Raw genomic sequence first — 23,020 nt, 5'->3', positions numbered from 1 at the left:
ATAGTGTTGACTTTGTTAGCAATTAACTCAAACACAGTAGTTTTGAAATGGGTAACCTATGCTTTATAATAATTTTTGAACTAAAGATTTAAGCCAAGGTCTTGAAAACATAATAATGTAAGACAGTTATATACCATTAACATAATTATTTGTTAAGTTTTACTAAAGTGAAGATTATTTTTACATGGGCATTAAACTGACTTCTAGGGAAATGAAAGCACAAAAGAAAAGAAATCATGCTGAATCTAATTAAAAAAAAAATAGATTCCCAAACCATAATGTGGACTTTCATTACTTTGGTCTGCTAAGAGAATGGTGTATCAGCACATTAATGAAACATTTAAGTAATGGGTTTCAGAAGACCATGTCTTCTGAAGAAGGATCAATAAAGAAGATGGAAAAAATTGTTTTCCTAATGTATCAGTGATTTCCCAGCAGAGATATCCTTCTCTACAATTTTAATGTATTTCCAGTATAGAAATAATGTCTTCAGTGCTAAGGGGCCCATAAGGGAAGCTATAACAATGGAAGTGAGCATAATTTCATTAATTCTTTTTCCCTTGGTTGGTGATCCTAGCTCCACCTGCAGTGAGTACCTCTGCCCACAGGGATTACGCTTGCACCAAAAATGATTAAATGTTGCCCAGAGAGTATTGCAAAGAAATGTATGGATCAAATGCACTGGCAAGGATCTGAAGAATAAGTTCCTGAACACTTTGCATCAACCACAGTTTGTGCTAAAGTTACTCCTCACCAATGAGCACTCAAAAGAGCTTTATAAATGTTATAAATCAAATGTTATAACAACTTCAATGCAGGATTGGGATTAGTATGTGTTTGTTTTAGGAAGGACAATAAAAAACATTAGTTTTGCCCCTGACATGGTAAAAATCTCATTGGCAGAATGAGATTTTTATATAATTGTAGAGTGAGATACCATTTTATAGATCTTTGCATATACTATTAAGAAGATCAGATCTAAATTAATAAATGCTTATTAGCAACAGTAATTTCTGCCCTCTTCCTGCTTTGTGAAGATATATTTCAAATAAATTGAGACATACAAATATCCCCCTGGATATTAAACACTTGTGGTTACACATGTGTGTATATATATATATATTTTTATATATATATTTATATATATATATATATATTTAAGTGATTACCATCAGAGCCATCACATGCAGACTCAGTATGTGCCTTCAACTTTAATTACTCTATACCTTGAAGTTTCAAGCTTCAGTTGTGACCCTCTTAAGTAATCTCTTTTCTAGTAAGGAAATATATGGATTTATGGATTTATGTAAAGCAGTGTTGCCGACATCGTGCAGTGGCAGTAATATCACAGTGGGGATACCTCAAATGGTGAGATTTTGTATCAGTATCAGAAAGATGGACCTTCAAAAAATTCAAGTTTAATCTTCAAATAGGTAAATATGTGTTTCTCTTCATATCTCTATTATTAGATTTGAAAATTTCTAGCAGTCAGAAAAATAAAAATAGATTTCAATATGCATTTGGGTATAATCTAGGCTTTAACAAATTTGGGTTGGACATTAATAGCACTTGGAAAATTTCAGCCATGTAATCAGAAGGACTGATCTGAAAGACTTAAGGAGATGAAAAGGGCTTTGTTCTTATAATTTTCATTGTATTAATGGCATTGCATGGCTAAAGCTCTGCTCATTTAGATAGAGAAGCACCTCTGATTTTTCTGACTGGAATGCAGGTTTCCACAGAGAGACAATTGCATACCCATGCTCACTTCTGATCCTTGTGGAATTCTCATAAAAGCTGGAATTCAGTAGCATTTTCCCCCAGCTGCATTGGCTGTGTTTTCCCTCTGTCTCCTATCAATTTCATAAAGTATTTGCTGGTTTTGGAGATGTGGAGTACCAAAATGGCTTAGGGTGAGAGATGAGCAAACAAACATCTGTTTCTGTGATACAAATAATTTCCAGGAAGGAATAGTAGTTTCAGTTACTGTGGGCTGTTGTTCAATTTAGGTTGTTCTAGATATGAGAAAATTTCTAGACAAACGTACTTCTAATCTTGCACTGTCTAGCTCTAGCAGAGCTAACCAGACTCTGCTACTTAGCTGGTCTGAGTTTTGAAGTTTTCTCATTACACTGATATTCTGTCACATATTGCCTTTGTGAAAGAATGCATTTGATTTATTTTTCTTTTCCATTCAGAAAAAGATTTTTTTTCAGAGAATGGTAGTTTAATTGGTTATAAAAGAGGAAGAAGGTTTTTTATAAATAAAGTTATTTTTCTTCATTCACTTTGCATAGTTTGAAAACATATAATCTAGTGCCTTCTGTTTGCAAAGACTTTATTTAGAAGTATTTCCTTTCCTCCAGGAGAGAGAATTTGGCTTCAATTATGTTTCTTTGAATTACAATTAAATCTTTGAACTCTACACAACCAAATAAAAAAAAAATTCTCCCAATTTAATTACATTGGCCTATTTGCCAGTACCAGCAGAATACTATGGACCATATTGCCAATTAAAACTTTGCTTTTGATTCCTAATAAAACACTACAGGTCCAGGGTTGTGCAGCCAGAATGAAGAGGCTGCATTGCCAGTTCTTGACCTGGGAAGGTCCCAGACACCCACGGCTGGGGCAGCGTGGGTGAGGTGGTGCCTGGAGGCTGCAGTCGGTGCCTGGTACCCAGCACACACAGCAAAGGTGTAGATCAGATTCATCAGCAGCTTCCAAGCTCAACTCAGAGCAAGACCAGCTCTCTCTCCATGCTGCACATTCCTAGTTGCTACAGCCCTGTGCAATCTCGAACTGCTTCAAATGTCCCTGTGCCTTCAGCACCTCGTGGGAAGCAGCATCCTACACTGAGAGGCAGAAAGAGCTACAGCTCTTCCCTGTTCGGCTGTGCCCAGGGGGAGAAAGAACCCAAAGCCTCTTTCCTAGTGAGATTGTATTTGTGCAGCTGGCTTACAGCTCCCAAACATCAACATGGGAAAGCCTTTGTGCCATGCACTCTGGGAATACAAGCTGGATGCAGCAGGAGAGCAGTGTAGGGAAGAGGGGGCATGACCTCAGCTGGGCGAGATCGCTGTTAACAAAATGATTCTCTCAGGCTTTGGGACCAGTCATCCCTTCCCTATTTCACCCATGGCCACGGCCAGGTGGGCCTCTTTCAATCTCGTGTGCCACGCAGAAGATCCAGCCCCCATGAGAACCGGCTTCTCTGTGCTCTTTCCCACTCCAGATTCTGGCTGCAACTGGAAAATACCTAATTTTTCTGCTTTTCAGCCTATCACTCTATCCACCAGCTCAAGACATTTGTAGTATCATTAAGATTTTCCATATCTAGCCAGCAGGGTTTAAACTTTGTCACAGAAGCAGGGCAGGAAAGAAGGGCACTGGCATATTATGCAAAAAACCATACAGTTAGCTAGCACTGTTCAGCTGATTTCCACTAACATTCTGAAATGAAAATATCTGATTATGTCATATTTGAAAGTAGTTTCAATGTTCTCCTCTAGAACTGGAAGCACTGATTTTGGGAAAACCAAACATCCATTAAGACTAGTCTACACATTTCTGACTCCAAACTTGCTTTTTTTACTGTACTAAGCAGGTTGAATTAGATCTGCTGTCATAGTTCTGAGTAGCAGAAAAATCCCAGCAGACAGACTTTTTATCCTCTGTGGGTTGTGGTTAGCAAAAGTGAAAAGGAAAACCCTTGGCAAAAATGTGTACTCAACTTTCCAAATGCACAGTAAACTCAAGTTCATCAGAGTGGAGAAAAGCTGCAGGAGAAGTTTGTCTGAATAAATATAATTATTGGTCTTGTCAGTAATGTGTTTCATCAAATCATTCTCTCTAACAGAAGTTAAGTAACAACAATGTGTACATAATAAGTGATATTTTGGTGGAGAGTTACATAAGCAAAACGACAGATTTGTTTCATAATAGGTCCCACCTGAGTCAATGAGAGAAAAAAATAGCCATGACAAAGGTGATAAGCACCGATGATCTTCTGAACAGACAGAATGTGATCTCAACCATACTAAAACAAAATGTTGATAAAGTGAACTGCAGCCTCAGCTGATACTTGGCATCTTTACTGGGAGTCTAATTTTGAAAATGGGAACTTTTTAAAATGTTTTTACAGTATTACTAAAATCTAAAATGTGTGTATGTTGTCTTCCAAAGAAGTTACCTTCAAATTTGTATTTTTCAAGGCTTTTTTCTTCATTTTTGTTTCTTTAATAGTTCCACACAAAAGGGAGATGATGATTATGAAGATTACACTTCAAATAAGACTTGGGTTTTGACTCCCAAAGTCCATGAGAGCGATGTGACTCTTATTTTAAATGGTTTGCTGGAAGGATATGACAACAAATTGAGACCTGACATAGGAGGTAGGTTGGTTTTCCTTTTAGACCACTTTTGATTAAGCAGTGAAGAGAATTTTCATGTCATATTATGCAGGAAGAAGAATCCATTCAAAGCAGTTACGAGAATAAAATGCAATGCAGAAAAACATCAGAGGCATGTAAATTAGCTGCGATTTTGGAAGTTGACATAAATTAAGATGGCTGAACCTATCCTAAGACATCTAATAAGAATGTTATAATTTGCTGAATCAGGTAGCTTGTGATGATTTACCTGCATATGATGTTCAGAATTTAACTTCTGGGGAAAGGAAAAACAGGTTTTTATCTTCTTTTTGTAGCTAAGAGATTCTGTCAGAGAATCACAAATAATACATTGGAAAGAAAAGCCAAAAAAAGAGGCTAATACAGCCTAGTCTTTGTATGATACGATGGATACAGAGCCTCCAACAGCAGCTGGCCCCCCACTTGCCCAGCGGGGCAGGAGTGACAGAATAGGGCACAGAGGAGGAGGCTCACAAAAGATAGCTGCAGCCAAGCAAAGCCAATCTGCCCAGATGATTCCCACAGCCAATGTAGGTATATAGAGCCAAAGCTGGACTCAGAATGGAAGTCTTATTTGACTGATCACCTTGTGGAGGGATCTTCCTCTCCACTGACTACTGAGGTAACTCAAAGGAAAAAATCTCCCTCTCTTGCTGAAAGTCAGTTTGAGAAGGCCCATGAGAGCCCAGAGCAGGCAGACAATACCTCTGCAGAAGAGAATACAGCAGTAATAAGATTATAGAAAAAGGCACCGATTTCATGGATGAGGTAGACAGAGGAAAGCAGAGAGCAGCAAGGTTAATGAAGGAAGCTAACAAGTTTATAGAGACTTATAAACTAAGGAATTTTTCACAGTGAAGGATAACATGAGTCTTTGACCTTCAGTGTATGTATACCGTGTAAATTAGCAGAGGAATTTTCTTCATTTAAACCAAGACTTTAGAAATGGAAAAGAAGTAAAGCATTCCTAAAATCGTCTGGGATAAAAGCAATCATGCTGTAGCCAAGATATATGAGAAGAATAAAGCTGAAATGGAGTAATTTCAACATTAATTAATGTAAAAACTATTCTTAATTTCTGCCTTAGAGCCTTAAGTATTTTGGCTTTGGGCTCACAAAATTATTACTTATCTACAGGCACCTCTGCAGGCCACAGCAGTCACATTGCATTTGGCATTACAGTGTAAAACAAGTGATGCAAGGCATCATAAGAGAAATACGTTTGCTTTTGTTGATAGTTTTGATGCTTTGCTGTGACCTGAGACAAAATGCAGATCCTCTCAGTCAGACCAGCCTCTCTAAGCTATCAACATAGTTTCAGTTGTTGTTCTCATAGCATAAGGGAATTTTTTTTTGATAGAATAAATGATACAAGAATCTGTCCAAAGTGTCTCAAACTAATTTAGAACTGAAGACATTGTTGCAAATTTGTATTTATTTTGTATGCATATTTAAATGAGAGGCAACCACAGAGGAGAGATGCCAGAGCAACATGTTTGTGCTTGACTTTCACGTAGTTGATTTTGACCTTCATTGGTTCCTGATTCTTGTTGTTTCTCTTGCAGTTAAACCGACAATAATTCACACTGACATGTACGTAAATAGCATTGGCCCTGTGAATGCTATCAATATGGTAGGTAAAGGATTGCCCATTTTCCTTGTTACAAAGTCTCCATCATTTTGACATTAAAAGGCTTCCATTAGTTCTTAATGTTGTGGCATACCTTTATTATTTTTTAAATCTCATTTTAATTATGGATGGGAGGATTCTATGAGCTACAAATCTGTACAAGTCAGAAAACGGAGCTATATGCTGAAAATGCAAAATAATTTTTTTAATTTATCCCCACATTTTTATGTGTTCTGCTTTCAAATGCTTTGCAACAGTTTAACTCCGGTAAAACCAATCTTCCAGATTGCTACAAAATTGGGAAAACCATTCATGAGTGATAGTACCACTCTTGCCACCCTGAGATAATAAGTAGAAGGCCTAGAACTTCACCAAAGACTTCATTTCTGGGATCAACCAGGGGGCACAGGCAATTAGTCAGCTCAAGCTTTTCCTGTCCTAGATCCAAGGAAATAAAAATTGTTCTCTGACCTGAGCAGGTGTGGGCTGAGATGTGGGGACACAGAATTAGAAAGGTGCATATAACACTCACTTGCACCTTAGTTTTACCCTCAATGGTAAAATAAATTGTTCTAAAACAATAATCTTTGGTAAAACATGCCTCAAAACTTTAGCAAAAGAGATCAGTTTTATCAGTTCTAGTATCACCTAGTTCACAGTTTGTTCATATAAAATTAAGGAAAGCATATCAGGAGTTATGTGGACTGCTGAGTGCTATGTTTTCATCAGTATTTCTGGTTAACACAACAGGAATATACAATTGATATATTTTTCGCCCAAACGTGGTATGACAGACGTCTGAAGTTCAACAGCACTATAAAAGTGCTCAGATTAAACAGCAACATGGTTGGGAAGATCTGGATACCAGACACATTTTTCCGAAATTCCAAGAAGGCTGATGCTCATTGGATAACAACTCCTAATAGGATGCTCAGGATCTGGAATGATGGCAGAGTCTTGTACACATTGAGGTATTTATACCTAACTTTAATTTCATTTTCTCTAAGGAAAACCAAAGAGAAAAATCCTGGGACTTCAGGCCATTTGACATTAACGTGAAGGGAAGAAATATCGAGTTAGGGTTGAAATCCATTGCAAATCAAAGTTAGTCTGATAAAGATGAGCCTAGATCAACTTTCTAAATGTTAAATTTGGACTTGGCTACACTACTCTCTGTTTGGGTTTTATTACCTTTCTCTTCAAATTCCTCTGTTTCTCTCACTAGAGAGAGATGTAGCTGGTAGAACTTGGAAACAGGTATCTACTATGAATGTATATTTAGTTGTGCTGATGAGTCACAGCAAGCACCAATGATTCAACCACGATTAACCCAGAAATGAAATGTGGTAGTATCACACAGCTGGGATTCTGTCCCCAAGAGGGATCCAGAAGGGCTGGTTAATTTTTCTCAGTCACCTCTCCCAGGTTTAAGAACCACCCTGCCCAGCAGGAAATTGAGTATCTGTGGTACTGGAAATGATGAAAATGATAGGAGGAAGGGAAATTAGATTTCTTCCTGAATCCCTAATGCAGAAAGGCTGCCTTTGGACTCCATTAACTTGGTGGTCCCAGCATTCATTTGCATCCCACAGGATGAGACTCAGGGTCATTTGCCCATAATACCTTCACTCAGGAACCTGGAAACAAACCAGGGCTCATCATTTAGACACCCCAGAATCAGCAACGACCAGAAACCTACAGCTTTCCTAGAGACACCTCTTGGAACAAATATTTTACCTCACCCTTTTCCTTTTTCCATCTCTCACCCCACCTCTTTCCTCTCTTCCAAAGTCCAAGTATCCTGCAGCTTATGGCTGAGCTGGGAGTGAATGAAAAAGGATGGAGTTTTTAGCAGGCACACCAGAGGGTACATTTCATCTTACTTGGGATTTCTGAAAGTAATTGTCTTTACCTGAGCTTAGCACCTACACTACCTGAGTTATCATGGAGACTTTCCTAATATTCAGTGGTGACAAACACCTTTTGGTACATTTTTCTTCTGATTAAGTTTGAATGTCTTATTTTAGAGTGAGAGGAAGTGTATCCTCAGAATGCCTCTGCATTAGCTGTGAAGGGAGTCTAGATGGCTGTCTTGGATGCAGATGTCTAAATTTGGACTCCTATCCATTATTTCTGAAATAGAATCTTTGTCACATAAAATACATTTTCCCAATGCTTAATGGCATGTTGTGACACAATGATTTGTCACTGCTCATGAGATGACCTGTATATCTACCTACCTATGGATTTGTCAGTCATGAGTAATGTTGCCATTTCAGATGCAGAGGAACAGAACTTTAATACCTTCTTCCGTTACACAGTCCAGAAAGTAGATGATCATGGTCTATGGAACCAAAATAGAGATATTTCTTATCAGTGACCATGATGTCTTCCTATGCTTGGAATATTCCAGTAATTACATAGACAGCAATACTTTACACACACACATATATATATATCCTGATCTCTTTCTTCTCAGGCTGACAATTGATGCTGAGTGTCAATTACAGTTACACAACTTCCCAATGGATGTCCACTCCTGCCCACTGGAATTTTCAAGCTGTAAGTAACATGCTTAAAAATATTCCTTTTTTTGACCCACACTAAACTTCTTAATATAAATTTAAATTTACGTACTTAGAGTCAGTGAAGGTTGTTTGACATACTCCACTGGGGTTTACTTTTATTTTGATTTTTTTTTCAGTACATGTATCATATATGTTCGCAAGTATCATTAAGGACTACTATGAAAAAATTCTGGACCCCATGTGATTAATTTATGCTTATATCTGACCATAAACCAAGAAATTTTTACTTTCAGCATCAAGGTGTTCTGGCCTTCCACTTTCTCTTGTGCATGGGTGTTTTACTATTGCACTGGTTGGAGTCAAAAGTTTGATATTTTGTGGTTAGATCAAGGTGTGAATTTGGTCCAGCTGCAGATGCATCTGGAGGATGGGCAAAATTGCATCCTATTAGGTCCACAAAACTGGAAAACCTATTTTTGAAAAATTTATCTCAAGTGCTGTTATAATTTATAATTAATAAAATGTGGCATTAAGTAAAAGGCACTAGTAAGTAACTTGAGAAAAACATATCTATAATTTACTTGCAATATGCTTCCCCAGTTTTTTCCAGAAATAGCTAGTAGTATTTTTACTCCCCAAAGCACCCTAAAGCCTAGCAGTGACTATGAAACAAAGCATTGTGTATTTTCCATTGCAATAAGATGGCTACCCCAGAGAAGAGATCATTTACCAGTGGAAGCGCAGCTCGGTGGAGGTGGGGGACACCCGGTCCTGGAGGCTTTACCAGTTCGCCTTCACAGGACTAAGAAACACAACTGAGGTGGTGAAGACTACTTCAGGTAAGACAACGGAAGGGTTTGCCTCCAGGTTCAGTTAGGATTTTATTAACAGAATGAAACCCAGAAAGATAGCTGTGGTTAGAACTTAGCATTTACACTGTGCTGAGCAATTGAAACTTTTTCAATATCTATGGAACTGTCCAGGCTCTGGCATTTCTGAACTTCTCACAGGAAGAAAAACCAGTTGTTGTCTATTGTCCATTCTCATCCTCCATAAAAAACCTCTGACTGTCAGGAGAAAGCCACTACTACAAAGGGTGGATGGGTGAGGGAAATTGCACTGCTTCCGAGCAGAAAACAGCAGAACTGAGCCACTAAAGGATGATCTGACACTGCACTGAACCTTTTACAATCCCCTTCCCACTGCCAGACACAGAAAGTAAGCTTGCACAGAAGTGAAACTCAAAGTTCCAACCTCTTTACTACAAAGGCTCCAAGTTTATTTTGTTCTCTAAAATAAGGCACATTCAACTTTCATTAACGAGAACAGCCTTACAGATCAGAGTCTCAGATGGCCTTCCTTCATATTTCTATCTCCTTGGAAACAAGTAACAGAATTCAGAATGATAAATGAGGAAGTACTCAGTGTTTAATAAAAATACAGTTTTAACCCTACTAACTAAACAGAAAAATATATTTTTTAGACATATGTATTGTTTTATTTCTTGGTGGAAAGAAAACCAGTGACTTTGAGAAGGAATGTAAAGAGGAACTGCATATGAATATTCTTGTGTATGCACGATATCTCTTGTCTTTCATTTCTTACTTTCAAAAAGAACAATGAAATGTAAGCAGGTTGGGGATTTTTCTGCCTGCTTCCAATTTTTACCTTACTTTATAATTCTGGTAAGTATCTTAATTTAAATTCAGACATCTGTGTTTATTCTGACTTCAGAAATACCCCCACCCATTTTATTTCTAAAAAGCCAGCATGGCTGTTTTATTCAAAAAGGGAAGTGAGATACACTAGAGTTGAGAGGAGCCTGCTGTATATTACACAGGAGAACAAACAAAGAGATGGAGAATTAACTCAAGTTCCAGCTCCTTAATTTCTGGGCATTAAGCACCAATGATGTGTTCAGTCTCATGAGCAGGGCAAAGCCAGAATGCGGCAATGTATGCCTCATGGAGTCTTCTGCCATTTTAGCCAAGGAAGGTATTTAGTCAAGTACTGAAGAAAGCAGTTAACTTTTCTCATTTTCTCAGGAAAACAAACATAAAGGTGCAAAAGAAGACAGGAGAGCAACATGTTTGTAAGCCACAGCTGCTAATAGCCACTATTACACAGGCCTCTCAAAACAAAAATATAAGCAGCAATAAAAGCATCTCCCCTCAGACAGCACAAATGGCAGCATTGTACCCAAGTGTGCTTCCAGTCTCATCCTGCGCACACTGAAAACTATCTATATTTCAGCATTAATTTGAGTTTCTTCTATTTGCTATTTTCTTTCATTTTCTGCTTGAGCCATTCTCTAATCAAGTCTTTTTATTTTTGACCAGAGATAGAAAATAATAAAATCTGGACATGCTACAAGCTTCCTATACCCTGATTGAGTACACTGGTGACTCAAAAACGTTCTCTAGTGCTCTGTTAATGTGAACGGGATGCATACTGGGAAACAAACAGTAAAACACAAAAGAGCAAAAAATCCCTTTCTCATGCAAAGAAAACCTGTCTTTTTTCAGTGTATATTCATTCAAGTTGTTAGTACTCACCTGGAGTACTCCCATAATTTGACATCCATAGTTTTTAATATGATGACACACACCAGTCCATTTTATTTGCATTAAAATAAAATAACTAGCAGCTAGCATGCGCGTGAAAGCAGCAAAAAGTTATCACTCAATTCCTAAGTTAAAAATCACATGAAAGCTACTCAGCCTGCTGCTGCTGCTTTCACTGGCCTGCTGTGTATAAAAATTTGGAAAAATCTCCTGTGTATGTATTTCCTCTGCTGCAGTTACCCTGTGTTTGATTTTCATTGCTCCTCTTGTTTTTATAACCACAGATATGCAAAACTAGATTTTATTTTGGTCTAGGTGTGGCATCTAAATAAAAGAAGGCAGGAAAAAAAAAAAAAACAAACAACATAGCAGTTGACATGAATCTGGTCTATTTCCTACAAATATTTTTTTAAAGCCAGCAGAGCCTAAAGGATCTCCATGGCTTCCTTAAGTGACTTATTATCATGCTGGCTACTGCATTAAGACCAGTATTTCTCAGCCAAGCCCACACTCTATCTATAACTACACCCTTAGCATGTGCATGTTTTCAAAAGTTCTATGAACAGTAAAGACAAAAAAAAGATTCCAAGTTTAACAGCAACCTAGGTGCAAGCCAGAGTATCCTAGTTAAATGTTTGAGTACCCATGCAGCTAAAATAATCTCGACACTTCATGCAATTACTTTCCGTGCAGAATTTCAGTACAAACTAATGCCAATACTCTGATGGAAATAGAATCTGAGGTACAGTGGAAGAGACAATGGAAAAAATAATGAGATGTTGGAAAGAGGGCTATACTATATTCCCACAAACTCTTCCCCAAAATTAAATTTAGGTGGAAAAAAACCCAGAGAAACCAGAACAAAAGAAAGGGTGTTAGAGAATACAAAACTGAACAGTTAGAGAGCAAAAGGATCTTGGGGCTAGTGTTAAGGCATTTGAAACTAGAGTTAGCCTTCTGTGTCTCTATTTACCCAATTGCAAAACAAATTATTGATTCCAGCTTCATACCTCCCAGCAACCAACACCTGCTTTTGAGGGCTGTGCTTGCTTTGTGTCTGGAGAGAGAATCAGGATGGCTGAGATTTGGCCATTACAAACTCCACCACTCTCTTTCTGTCATGTCACAGCTGAACATTAGAGCTGTGGGCAGAGAAGGACAAGGCTTGTTTGAGTGTAAGCTTCCTAAGACCTGATGGTTCTTGACGAAATTAATAAATTTATCTACTGCTTTTCCTTTGCACGCACTGCAGAAATACAAGATTAACTCAAAGGGCCAGATGTCAGAAGTCTGTCCCTTAGTTAGCAAATCCCAGCAAATCCCAGCGACATCTGAAAAAACCCAACTGGAATATTACAAACCATCCCTCTGTTTCTCTTATCTGAAGTAAGTCCTCCTGAATTACCAGATTGTTTCTCTCCAAACTGAACATTTACATGCAACTTTAATTTTCTTTGAAAGTCACTGACCAAGCAGTAAGAAATAACTTAGCCAATGGAATCCAATTTAAGAGTCCAGTAATAGTGGGGACTCTTAAAAAAAGTTAACTACAAACCTTCTGCCTTATGGACTTTTCATTAAAATAACTAAATAGTCTGTATGCATTATCTGTATTTTTTTTCGCCTTTTCACTAAAACCTAGCTTGTGTAAACAGCATTGGTTTAGTTTAGGTTATTTCCAAAAGAGTACATGTTGAGACTTAATATCATCTGAGTTATATAAACTAATACAGTTGGCTTCACACACTTAGAGACTGAGATGGGTTTAAAATATTTTGTACTATTGATGTATGTGAATAATCACTGCTCAAAGAGTGCATCTCTTATTAAGAAACTAGCATTTCTCGTGTGTCACCTTTTTGCTCACATTATAAGGCCCCATCCAGTGAATGGCAATGAGATTCTCCAATAAAAAAGGGATGAACTGATGGAAAAGTCTTGAGAACAAAAATTCACCAACTTGCAAAATTTGGATGCAAATTTCTAAAACAAACTATTAGTTTATTAAAACTATATTAAACTATTATAAATATAAATATATATAGTATATATTATATAGTATATACTATATGATTTATTATAAACTATATAATAAAACAATATTAAAATATTAAAACAAAAATTCACCAACTTGCAAAATTTGGATGCACACTGCTAAAACATACCATTTGTTTATTAGTTTAAATTAGTTTATTAACTACTGATTAATTCTTACAAAGAAAGCAACAAGTAAGTGATACAGAAGTATAAGATTTGTTAAATATAATGCACACATGGATCATATCAAGAAGGACATGTTGCACTTTGGGAACAGGAAAATAGGACATTTCAAAATTTGTAATTACCTTAAGAGGGAAAGATTGCAGGAGGGAAATAATCAACTGCACAAATATAAAAAACATCAGTAGTTTAAAAAAAAAAAAACAAACCTGGAGGTCTGTAGTAGTCCACAAAGGACAGAGAATGTGATATTATGGCAAAAACCTGCCCCTGGGATGTGTTACTCAGTATTGTGTGTAAACTTGGGAGAAATATTCACTGTGTTGCTCTGTGAAAGATTTACGCCAAGTGGTTGCTGCATTCTGCTTGATTAATAAAAAAAATCACTTTTATGTGCAGTATTTTGAGAAAGGGTAGTGCAGGGGAATATAACAAGGAAGGAGTTTATTAAACATGTCTTACAGAAATACTTGGAAATATGGAACTAGTCTGGAAGAAAATATTATTGATGATCAAGGGAGTGAAACAATAATACTGTTTTTAAATCATAACAATGATCAACACTGGTAGAGAGGAAAATAGTGTAAGCCCTAAAATCAGAGAGTTTATGAAATCATACCATAGACCAAGAGGAAAGAAGTAGCTTAAAACTTGAAATTCTAGCAATAGGTTTCCATTAATTTCATACAACTCCTAGATAAATAGCTCTTCTACTCACTATTCCGGTTGTTTTGAACATATAAAATATTGTCCTATGCAAAACGGTTTGTAAATGTGTAATTATTCAGGACAGATGGAGTTGCTGGTATTCCCAGTTCATTTCTATGACTGGGTAGTTCCTTTTTTTAGGCCATAAATTGTCTACTGCTTATTTACAGAGCCTGTCCTGAATTTTTAATTAGATGCAAAGGCATTAGAAGACTAATAAATAGCAATTCAACAAGCTGCACAGGAGCCACAAGACTGGTCAGGCAATATTTGTAAATACCTTTTATTTTCTTCCTTTTCTATGTTTTAGAGAGCTAATGGGAACTATGCAATAGAGATAGTGCATTGTTCAGAACTGATAAATGGGTAATTAAATATTCCTCTTGCTATGCATCTGTTAAACCACATAAGTAAGTTTGGGTCTGGTTTCTGTTTTATCTGGAAAACATGGTCAGGGCTATTATTTTGTGGAAGAGGATGTATTTTTAGGCTTTTATACTTTATTTCAATTTTGTGTCCTAATGAATTGAACTGTTGGCAGATATGCAGTCCCCAGAGGTTTCATAATGCTGAAAAAAACCCCAGGAGTCATCTTCTGTTTCTTTATTAAGGCAAAATATGACAGCTACAATCAGATGTGTAGATCTGCATTGGGAAATAGTCCTGACATTAAAAATGGGCATAAGTAGATCTCCACTGCACCTAGAAATCCCTGCCAGCCCATGCAACAGCCTCAGGCTCTAGCATGGCTTGACTGTAGCATATGGCATTGCCAGGAAGACCTGTCTGAGAACTCAAAACATTTCCTGTCTGAAGATGCTGATCTACTGAGTGGGTACAACGTACTATTACCTGCATCTTGCTTTTGGCAGAATTTAAACATGTTTGTAGTCACTTACAGAGGAGCAAATAATGACCTAAGCTGTAAGTCAGAAAACCCAGATGACTATTAAAGTGTGCTGTGCGTTGTTATTGTTCTCTTTATGGTATGGGAAGGTATTTATCTCAATATCCTTATTTTTGAAAAAGCTATATTAAATTATTACCTTAAACATGCTTGCTAAAAGAATACTGTCTCTGTAGGACAGTGAAACATTTAAAGCAGAAGGCAGGCACAATAAACTAAAAGGCCTGTTTTTATGTTTGCTGCCTCAATGGAAAGCCTCAATTCTAAGCCAAAAACCTTAAGATAACCCTAAAACACCCTAATAGTGACACCCTAAGATTTTACTCCCATTAGGAATAGCCACTTATCCTAGTAAGAGAGTCAATAGAGAATATTTTTGCTTATATTTTCTTTTTTTTTTTTCAAACTCTCCCTTATTTCAGCTTGCATGAACCACCATATTACTACATCATTTGAAAGAAAACACACGAGGAGATAAATTATTTGACTTTCATATAATACCATTACAGACACTTCTGTGAGCAGGAATTCAGCTATGATGGCAGCTTACAACAGTTTGATCTTGCTCTTAGGGGATAAAAACCAGTCTAAGATAACTACACTTGCATATTCTTTTGGAGAATAATGGGTAAGAGAGATTTCTAAAATGTGAACAACAAATTTTTCTTAAAATAATCCACATTCTCCTGCTGGCCCATCATGCATGAAACCATATTAATTAATGAACATTTACTAAAGTTTAACTGTTGAATAATTGGCTCACTGAAAATAATCTACATTTCAGGATTGTTTCTTAAAACTGAAATACAATTCCCTTCATTCTCTAACCCCTAACTTTTGTATATTCCGCATTTTTTCCAGTTGGCTAGTTGTGCGGCAAGTAAGAATTTACATTAAAATGCACATGATTGAATAAACAAACTCATTCAGTAAACAGGCATTTTGAATCCTCCCTGTCATGCTGACTTCCAAGATCTATGTATATGGACTTTTTTAGAACTGCAAAATCAGAACTCCCTGCTACCATTTATGCTCATATCATCCCTGTAAAGACAGACAGGACTACAGGGACAAACCAAAGGCTTCCCAGGACACTAGAGAACGAAGAGCAGACAAGAAGGACAGAGGCCTGGCTGGAATGGCTGGGAAAGACTCAGGGCAGATACATTTGGGTCTCTTCTGTACTGGCTGCTTCAGCCCTTGGCTAAAAATCTACAGTTGCCTTCCCACTTCTTTAGTCATTCAAACGCCTCTGTGATCATCCTCTGCTCTGTAGTTCCTTTTGAAATCACTATGGACCCAGCCTGTGGCAGTAGAGCAATAGCAAATACAAGACCATCCTAACAGCACAGGCTGAGGCCATAGAATCTAATACAAATGCCACATCCAACAAAAACCCAGTGGCTCCAGCAATCCAGATAATTAATAGCCAGGGTTTGCCTGGTTTCAGCTCTGTGTTCAGTTATGACCACAATAGAAATGATGCTGCCAGTCTGTGGCAGGGGCAGTGGCACAGTCACTGCCATCACCGTGCTGGCTGCTGTGGCACTCCTGGGGAAGGTCTGGATGGAGAGCAGGGAGATCTGGCCATGGCAGCAGCCACGACTGGCACTGCAGGGGCATCACCCTTGGCGGTAGTGCAAAAAGCACCCAGAGTCAAAACTCCTTCACTCTGCCATCTCTTTCACACTGACAGGCTAGATCTTTTTGGTATAATAGGCAGGAAAAAAGCAAACACTACTCCTAGGGAATCAATAGGTTTAAAAATCTCAGAGACTGAGAGAATCTGACTTTTCTGTTCAGGTTTGTATCTATAGAGATTCAGGCATTGAAATCCACCTGCTTCTACCTAATCATATAAAGAGTTGAAAGGTTCTTTGATGACTACTTTTCATTTTTTGAGAGAGGTTAAAGCCTTTCTTCCAATTTCAGTGACATGAATTCAGCCTTTTTTTTTCTCTCAGATTTTCCTAGACTCAATGGCGACTGACTTACCTCAGCAAAACAAAATCATGACTGTCCTGAGGGAAAGGGTTGTTGGGGCCTGAAATCCTGCTCGCAATGACTCCCCAAATGAACAAAGATTCTTGAGGGTCAAGGTTTTATTCTGAGTCTGTCCTTCAGAAGGTTTTCCATATCTAAAAGCATGGCCTGCTAGAGCTTAAACTGAGCTTCAGAAAGGTCAGATAAGGATAAAAAGAATTAATATACAAGTAACCAGAGAATAAGGGATAATGTGGGATCTGACAAGCATTTTCACTGAGCTTATTGCTGGGTAATTACAAAAACACAGATGTTACAAGCAAGATTGGTTTTACATTAAATATACTTGTGTAGATATGATAGAACACAGCCTTTAAATAATATTTGTTCATATAATAGCAAGAAAATAATTAGATCTTTTAGGATATTTGAATTATTAAAAAGAAAAAATAGCCAGAATTTGGAATGTTTCTAATTTTATTATAAAATCAGCAAGTTAAGAGGGTGAGTCCATATCTTAAAACACTTCCTGGACCTAACCAAGTATAAAAATTCTTGTGATGCCTCTTATGCCCCTATGAATATATTTTCATAAGTACTGCCAACTCCTTGAAGCAGAGCATATTATCCCAACTCCCTCCTATAATTCCTGTTTGGCAATGAAATCATCCTACTCCAACCACTGTGTGACTTTGAGAAACATCACAAGAGAAAATCGTTGTAATGTCACTCTTGCCAGTTGCAGCTAGATCTAATTATAATGAATTGCAGGGAGAAATCTTTGGCTCAAAAGGATCAGACCAGGTGATGTAGTGAAAGAACAATGTGTAGTCACAATTACTTTAGAATTAAAATAAGTCTGAGTATTAAGCATTTTTGCACTAGGTATTGAGCATGTTTAAATCACTGATATAAATAAATATTTTTAGTGCACTGTTCAAATAACTAAAGTTCAAGCTATCCTGTCATAGATCACAAGGTTCCTGAGCACCTTTTCCTTTCATCTGCAGAGTACTAGATAATCTCTGTAGCCTGTAAGCTGATCAGTGTAGTAATGATGGTCAATTTCTGTACAGATGTTTCACTTCCAGACCATTTTTATGTCAAAAAAACATGTTTGTAGTACCATGATTATAAGATAATGTCTTGGACATTTTTTCCCTTGGCCTGATTTAGTAATTCACCATCTTCCTCATTTCTCAGTGGAGAAAAATTAATTCATTAGGATGTGTGAAGATGAGGACAGCTTAGTGTTCATAATGGGTATAGATCAGGGATAGTTCATTTGAAATAGGTTTAGTTTTGCTTGGGGCACATATATGTCCTAAATAATAAACATATTCCTCTAAGACTGTTCTTACACAGTTAATTCCCTTCACTTTGTGAGTGCAATTTCTAGTTTCTCAAACCCCTGTCATTACATTGCATTTTTAGTAACCTACTTAGCTAAGATGGTGTTTTGTTGTCACTGTATTTGAATAGATATAATTGAAAGGCTGGTTGGAAATGAGACATACAAGTCTGTGTCACATGTAGCAAGAGCCAGGCAGCATCCATGGAAGCTAATAATACTCAAATTCTGCCATATGTTAAAAAAAGACATGAAAAAAGGAAATAAAACTAAGTTAACATCACTAACTTTGAAGAAACCTTCACAGTGAGCTTTAATTGTTAATTATTTTTATCAAATAAAATGGGAGAAACAAAAAGAGAATACAGTAAGGTGTTAAATGAAAACGTGTACATGATGTACAAACTACTGAAACTCTCTGCTGTACTTTGTGACTACAAAATACTCTACTTACATTTTTAAATAAATGTTACCTACAATTCCAAATCCCATCCTACAACACATTCTCACAGAGGAATATAGTAGCCTACACTAAGCATGGTCTGATGTTCAAATAGCTGTCATCATCATTGTACATTTCTCAAACATTAACTTAAAACAAATTCTGAATTGTAAATAATGTGTGTTTTAACATTGCCTTTTGAAACAAGGCATAATTGCCCTCATTTCAATGTACATTACAGAAGCTAAAAATATGCCACTTATCTCAAAAATTGATACAGTCTATTAAGCGAGTTCTTTGCTACTTTCAAGAAGATTGCATAATTAAGGCTAAAGAGCTGCAGGATAAAATTTATGTAATAATACTTTCTTGTATCATGCCCTACATAGGAGAATTTGAAAATATTTTTCAAGATTTAATGCCCTTTGTGTATCTTAATGCTAGAGTCTAGAAATGTTTATGAAACTGGTCAGTAATTTTTTTTCTTTCTTGTCTATTGTTCCAAAAATTGAGAAAATTATGAAAAATTTTGACGAATGCAAATAATATGTTCCTGTTGATTTGAGCTCAATTTCTTCTATTTTAATCTGAGAGCCTGACTTTGAAGAGGAAGTAAAGTCGTAGGTAACAACCCTTCACACAAACTTGCTTCCATTCTCAGTGCACAGGTTAAAAATACCTCCCAACACCTCACTTCCTCTGCCTTCCTCCAAAAGTCCTGCAGTGAGTTCACACCCCACCAATTCAAATCACAAAGAGCAATAACTATTTGACCTTACTTAACTTCTCTACCTATGCAAAATGGAAAACCACACAGTCAACAAAGAATAAGCATTGATTTGATTATCTTCTGCTGCTACCCAGTAATACTTATGTGAAACCAGAAGAAAACAAGTTGGAATGCTTTCAACCATTCCTGTAGTTCATCAAAATTTCCTCTTATTTTACAGTAGCAAATGTCTGGTCTGAAACAGACAGACACTGTCCCCACTACAAAATCCTAAGATGAAACAGCAAAATCTTGGAACTGCATTTATTGACTTTGCTTATACAAATGCAAGAGGAATAACCAGGGCACTTGTGACAGCCTACTGTCACTCCAGTTTGCTCTAGTGCTAAGGATTTGATCTAAGGACAAGCATTCTTGAGTAACTATATTCTTTTATTTCATCCTAGAAAAAGAAAAATATTATTGAAAATGAAGAAAATTAATTAGCTTTCTTCGCATTATTATTTTGAAAAATAAGGATTGTCAATGACTCTATGACAATATTTAGAGAAAAACTAGCATACTTTCAAGTATACCTATAGGAAAACCTTTGGATATCCTTCCATTCTGAGAGAAAAAATGTACCTCTGGTGACAAGAAAAGTAAAAAATTTAATCAGAAGAAATTATTATTAGAGAATAGTGCAAAGAGTAAAGAGCCAAAATCAAAAATAAATGTATGATAATCATTAGTATGCCTATCTGAATGCAGTTCTGCAGAGACTACCCACGGGGAAAAACATCTTACCATACAACATAAAAATAAATTTAAAGGAAAAACTAGCTTTTCAGAAAAGGGCAATGATGTGTATTAATATTATGATATTTAATTCATTTACTCTGGAAAAGTAAACTTGGGAGTCACAAGCTCTTTTTTCTTTGAGATAAAATTCCTGTGATAGTGGAATTGTTTTCCAAAATCAAGGTTGCTAGCTCAAGGTAATTCAAATGGACAATAGATAAATTGTTTCATGTTGAGAGCTGCTTGAAGAACTGTGTTTATACCTGTATTGATGTTTTCCAACATTCGTTTTGCTTAAAAATGTGTTCACATTTTCAGGATATTAGGATCAAAAAACAAGGAGGAAACTGCATCAGTAAAACATGTATTTTTCAAAAACTATCAGTCATCTTCTTTTAAACTTCTAGAAATAATAAAATGTTTAAAATCGATCTGGTTGGGAACTGCTGGGATGCAATTTGGAAACACCAAACACATCATTGATACATTAAAAAGTGAAAGTCATGTTACAAATTTAGCCTCTGAGTTCAGTAGAGTGAAAGAGGGTAAAGCAGTGTTTCCAATGCTCTTTTGGTTAGTCCTTCTCCCCCACCTGCAGTATGTGCAGGTGAGCAGCAAAGTGTTTCCTAGGGAATGTGGCCAGCAGAGCTGAGCCAGGAGCAGCCCTGCTGCTGGGCATGGCACCATGGAGGAGCACTGCTGCATTTGCTGGTGGGCATCTCTGTTTCCTGAAGAACACTGGGTGGCATTTCCATACCTACATCACTTCCAGGAAACTCATGAGCCCCTTCAAAGCAAATATTTGCTGGGTGTGAGAAGGCAATGTTTGCAATTTTATTGCTTTGCTTCTTGGGCTCTGAGTATCCTTCTCTCTTTATGGCATCTGAGCTAACATCATGCCTGTCCCACAGAGTGAACGATCACTGCATCATTTCTGCAGCCAACCTCTCACCCCACCCTCAAGTCTGGCAACCTCTGTAGAAAGACAAATGCAAAATGCTTTGAAAGACTCTTGAGCATATCAGCCTTTTCTGGTACCTGTCACTTGTTGCAGCCTTACCTCTCTTTTAGAAACACAGCACCCAAACTTCTAAACAAATAACATAGGGGACTCCCCAGAGATGTGGCTTCCAGGGCCATCACATCACGTTGCCATGTGAAGGGTGCAGCCCAGCCTACATGGTACAGCTCAATCCCCAGCTCCCTCACCACGGGCCTGTGGGACTCCAAGTGCATCCTTCTCTGTATCTCTCACAGTGCTTTGGATCCACAGTTGCCACTTCATTTTTAAAAGCCTTCCAGGACATAACATTTTCAAATATTAAAAGAAAAAAATCTTAAAAAGACATTACCCATTGGATTCACATTTTTGTAACCTCACTATTAAGAAGGTATTAAGAGGTTGCACTTCTGGGCCTGAAAACGTACAATGGGATGGCAGTACACACTGCGACATGGAATGGGGACTCCCAGGGGAACCAATTTTATAGTAGCTGTGGACTTTTATCCTGAATATGTCTCTTTGAGAAACAAACAGTTCTTCAAAGGTCTCCTCTTGAAAAGAGCGAGCCATTTAAATACCTTGTAGGATTTGGACTAGGGTGATTACATACACCTAGAAGATCTACCTCTATCTGTGAGGCTGCTAACTGAAGCTTCAAGATGATTATCTGTAGTCTTTAAAGATTTTTTTTCATATCCTAAGCTTGATGTGTTTGACTTCAAATGGCAATACTGGGTATAAATTATTCATGATTCATAGCTGTCTCTTTTGAGGCATGATCTTCAAACCAAGCATCCTCCTTATCTCTGTTCCTCCCTTCAGGCCTGTTGCATGCAGGTCTGTGGCCTTACTCTTGGTATTAAGTACAGTTTTAGAACATCAACTCAATGTTTGCCATTTTTCATAGTTTCTCACTTTTAGTTTCTTGAACATCTTCTATGGTTTTTTAAACTCTACATTTATTTACTATTTTAATAATGACCTAGGTCCTTCTACTTCAGTGTCTTTATTTCTTTTCTGATTTAAAAAAATCCTTTCTTTCCCCTTCTAATAGCTAAAGAGATAATGGTTTTAAAGGCTTTTTCTTTCCTTCAACACTTTTACTTTCTACCTGATGTCAATAACATCCTCCTAGAAAGATAAAGAGGTTAAAAACACACCCAAACACATTTGCCATCTCCTTTCTTAGCATATAAATAACTGTTCTATTAGTGCTAGGTTTTTTTTCCATTTCATTTCCTCACCAATCACACCTTAGACAATTTTGCAACACCTACTTTTGCCAGCGGATGTTTCTGCTGCTACCTCTGATTGTGAACAAGATTAATTTGCACATTGCTGAAGGTTTGCACCTGGTTTCTGCAAGACAAAATACTTAATAAACCAGAAACAATTTGGAATCTGCACACAGAGCAGGCCTTGTCCTCAGGCAAACTGATAGCAGGAGAATGAAAATCATGTTTTCCTCTCAAATACTACTCCACAACAGGGTCTTCTAGAAGAACTTCTCAAATTGAAAAATAAATATATTTATCATTTTTTTATCAAAAATTGTTCTAAGTAGTTCTAAACCCCAACAATAAGAACATCATATTTTAATAATCACAGATGTGAACTCTGGAGCACTTTCTTCTAGGAATCTGGTAATCTCTTTATATGTTATGATTTTAAACTATGGTTTTAACAGATTTTAGAAAATTTTTCAAAATGTTGACAATAAATGAGTTACCCTCAAACAAGTCAACCTAAACACAGGCCCAGA

At 37.0% G+C, this 23,020-nt stretch overlaps 1 protein-coding gene and 1 long non-coding RNA gene across 3 annotated transcripts in view; one reads left to right on the top strand and one right to left on the bottom strand.

Annotated features, from left to right (window-relative positions):
• Positions 1 to 23,020, top strand: part of GABRG2 (gamma-aminobutyric acid type A receptor subunit gamma2) — a 65,042-nt gene that overhangs the window by 20,687 nt on the left and 21,335 nt on the right. For both annotated transcript variants that reach the window (XM_068205653.1, XM_068205652.1), the window contains exons 2-6: positions 4,246 to 4,394; positions 5,978 to 6,045; positions 6,793 to 7,013; positions 8,522 to 8,604; positions 9,272 to 9,409. In XM_068205653.1, the coding sequence (XP_068061754.1) occupies positions 4,246 to 4,394; positions 5,978 to 6,045; positions 6,793 to 7,013; positions 8,522 to 8,604; positions 9,272 to 9,409 (659 nt within the window). The remainder of the gene's footprint in view (positions 1 to 4,245; positions 4,395 to 5,977; positions 6,046 to 6,792; positions 7,014 to 8,521; positions 8,605 to 9,271; positions 9,410 to 23,020) is intronic.
• LOC137482964 (uncharacterized) lies at positions 6,266 to 9,278 on the bottom strand. The gene is made up of 3 exons (XR_011004292.1): positions 8,858 to 9,278; positions 8,283 to 8,386; positions 6,266 to 6,480 (listed from the first exon to the last, which is right to left on the bottom strand). It is a non-coding gene; the product is annotated as an uncharacterized lncRNA (long non-coding RNA).

Source organism: Anomalospiza imberbis, chromosome 15 (genome assembly GCF_031753505.1).
Source record: "Anomalospiza imberbis isolate Cuckoo-Finch-1a 21T00152 chromosome 15, ASM3175350v1, whole genome shotgun sequence".
Lineage (NCBI taxonomy): Eukaryota > Metazoa > Chordata > Aves > Passeriformes > Viduidae > Anomalospiza > Anomalospiza imberbis.
This window is presented reverse-complemented; position numbering and strand designations above follow the sequence as displayed.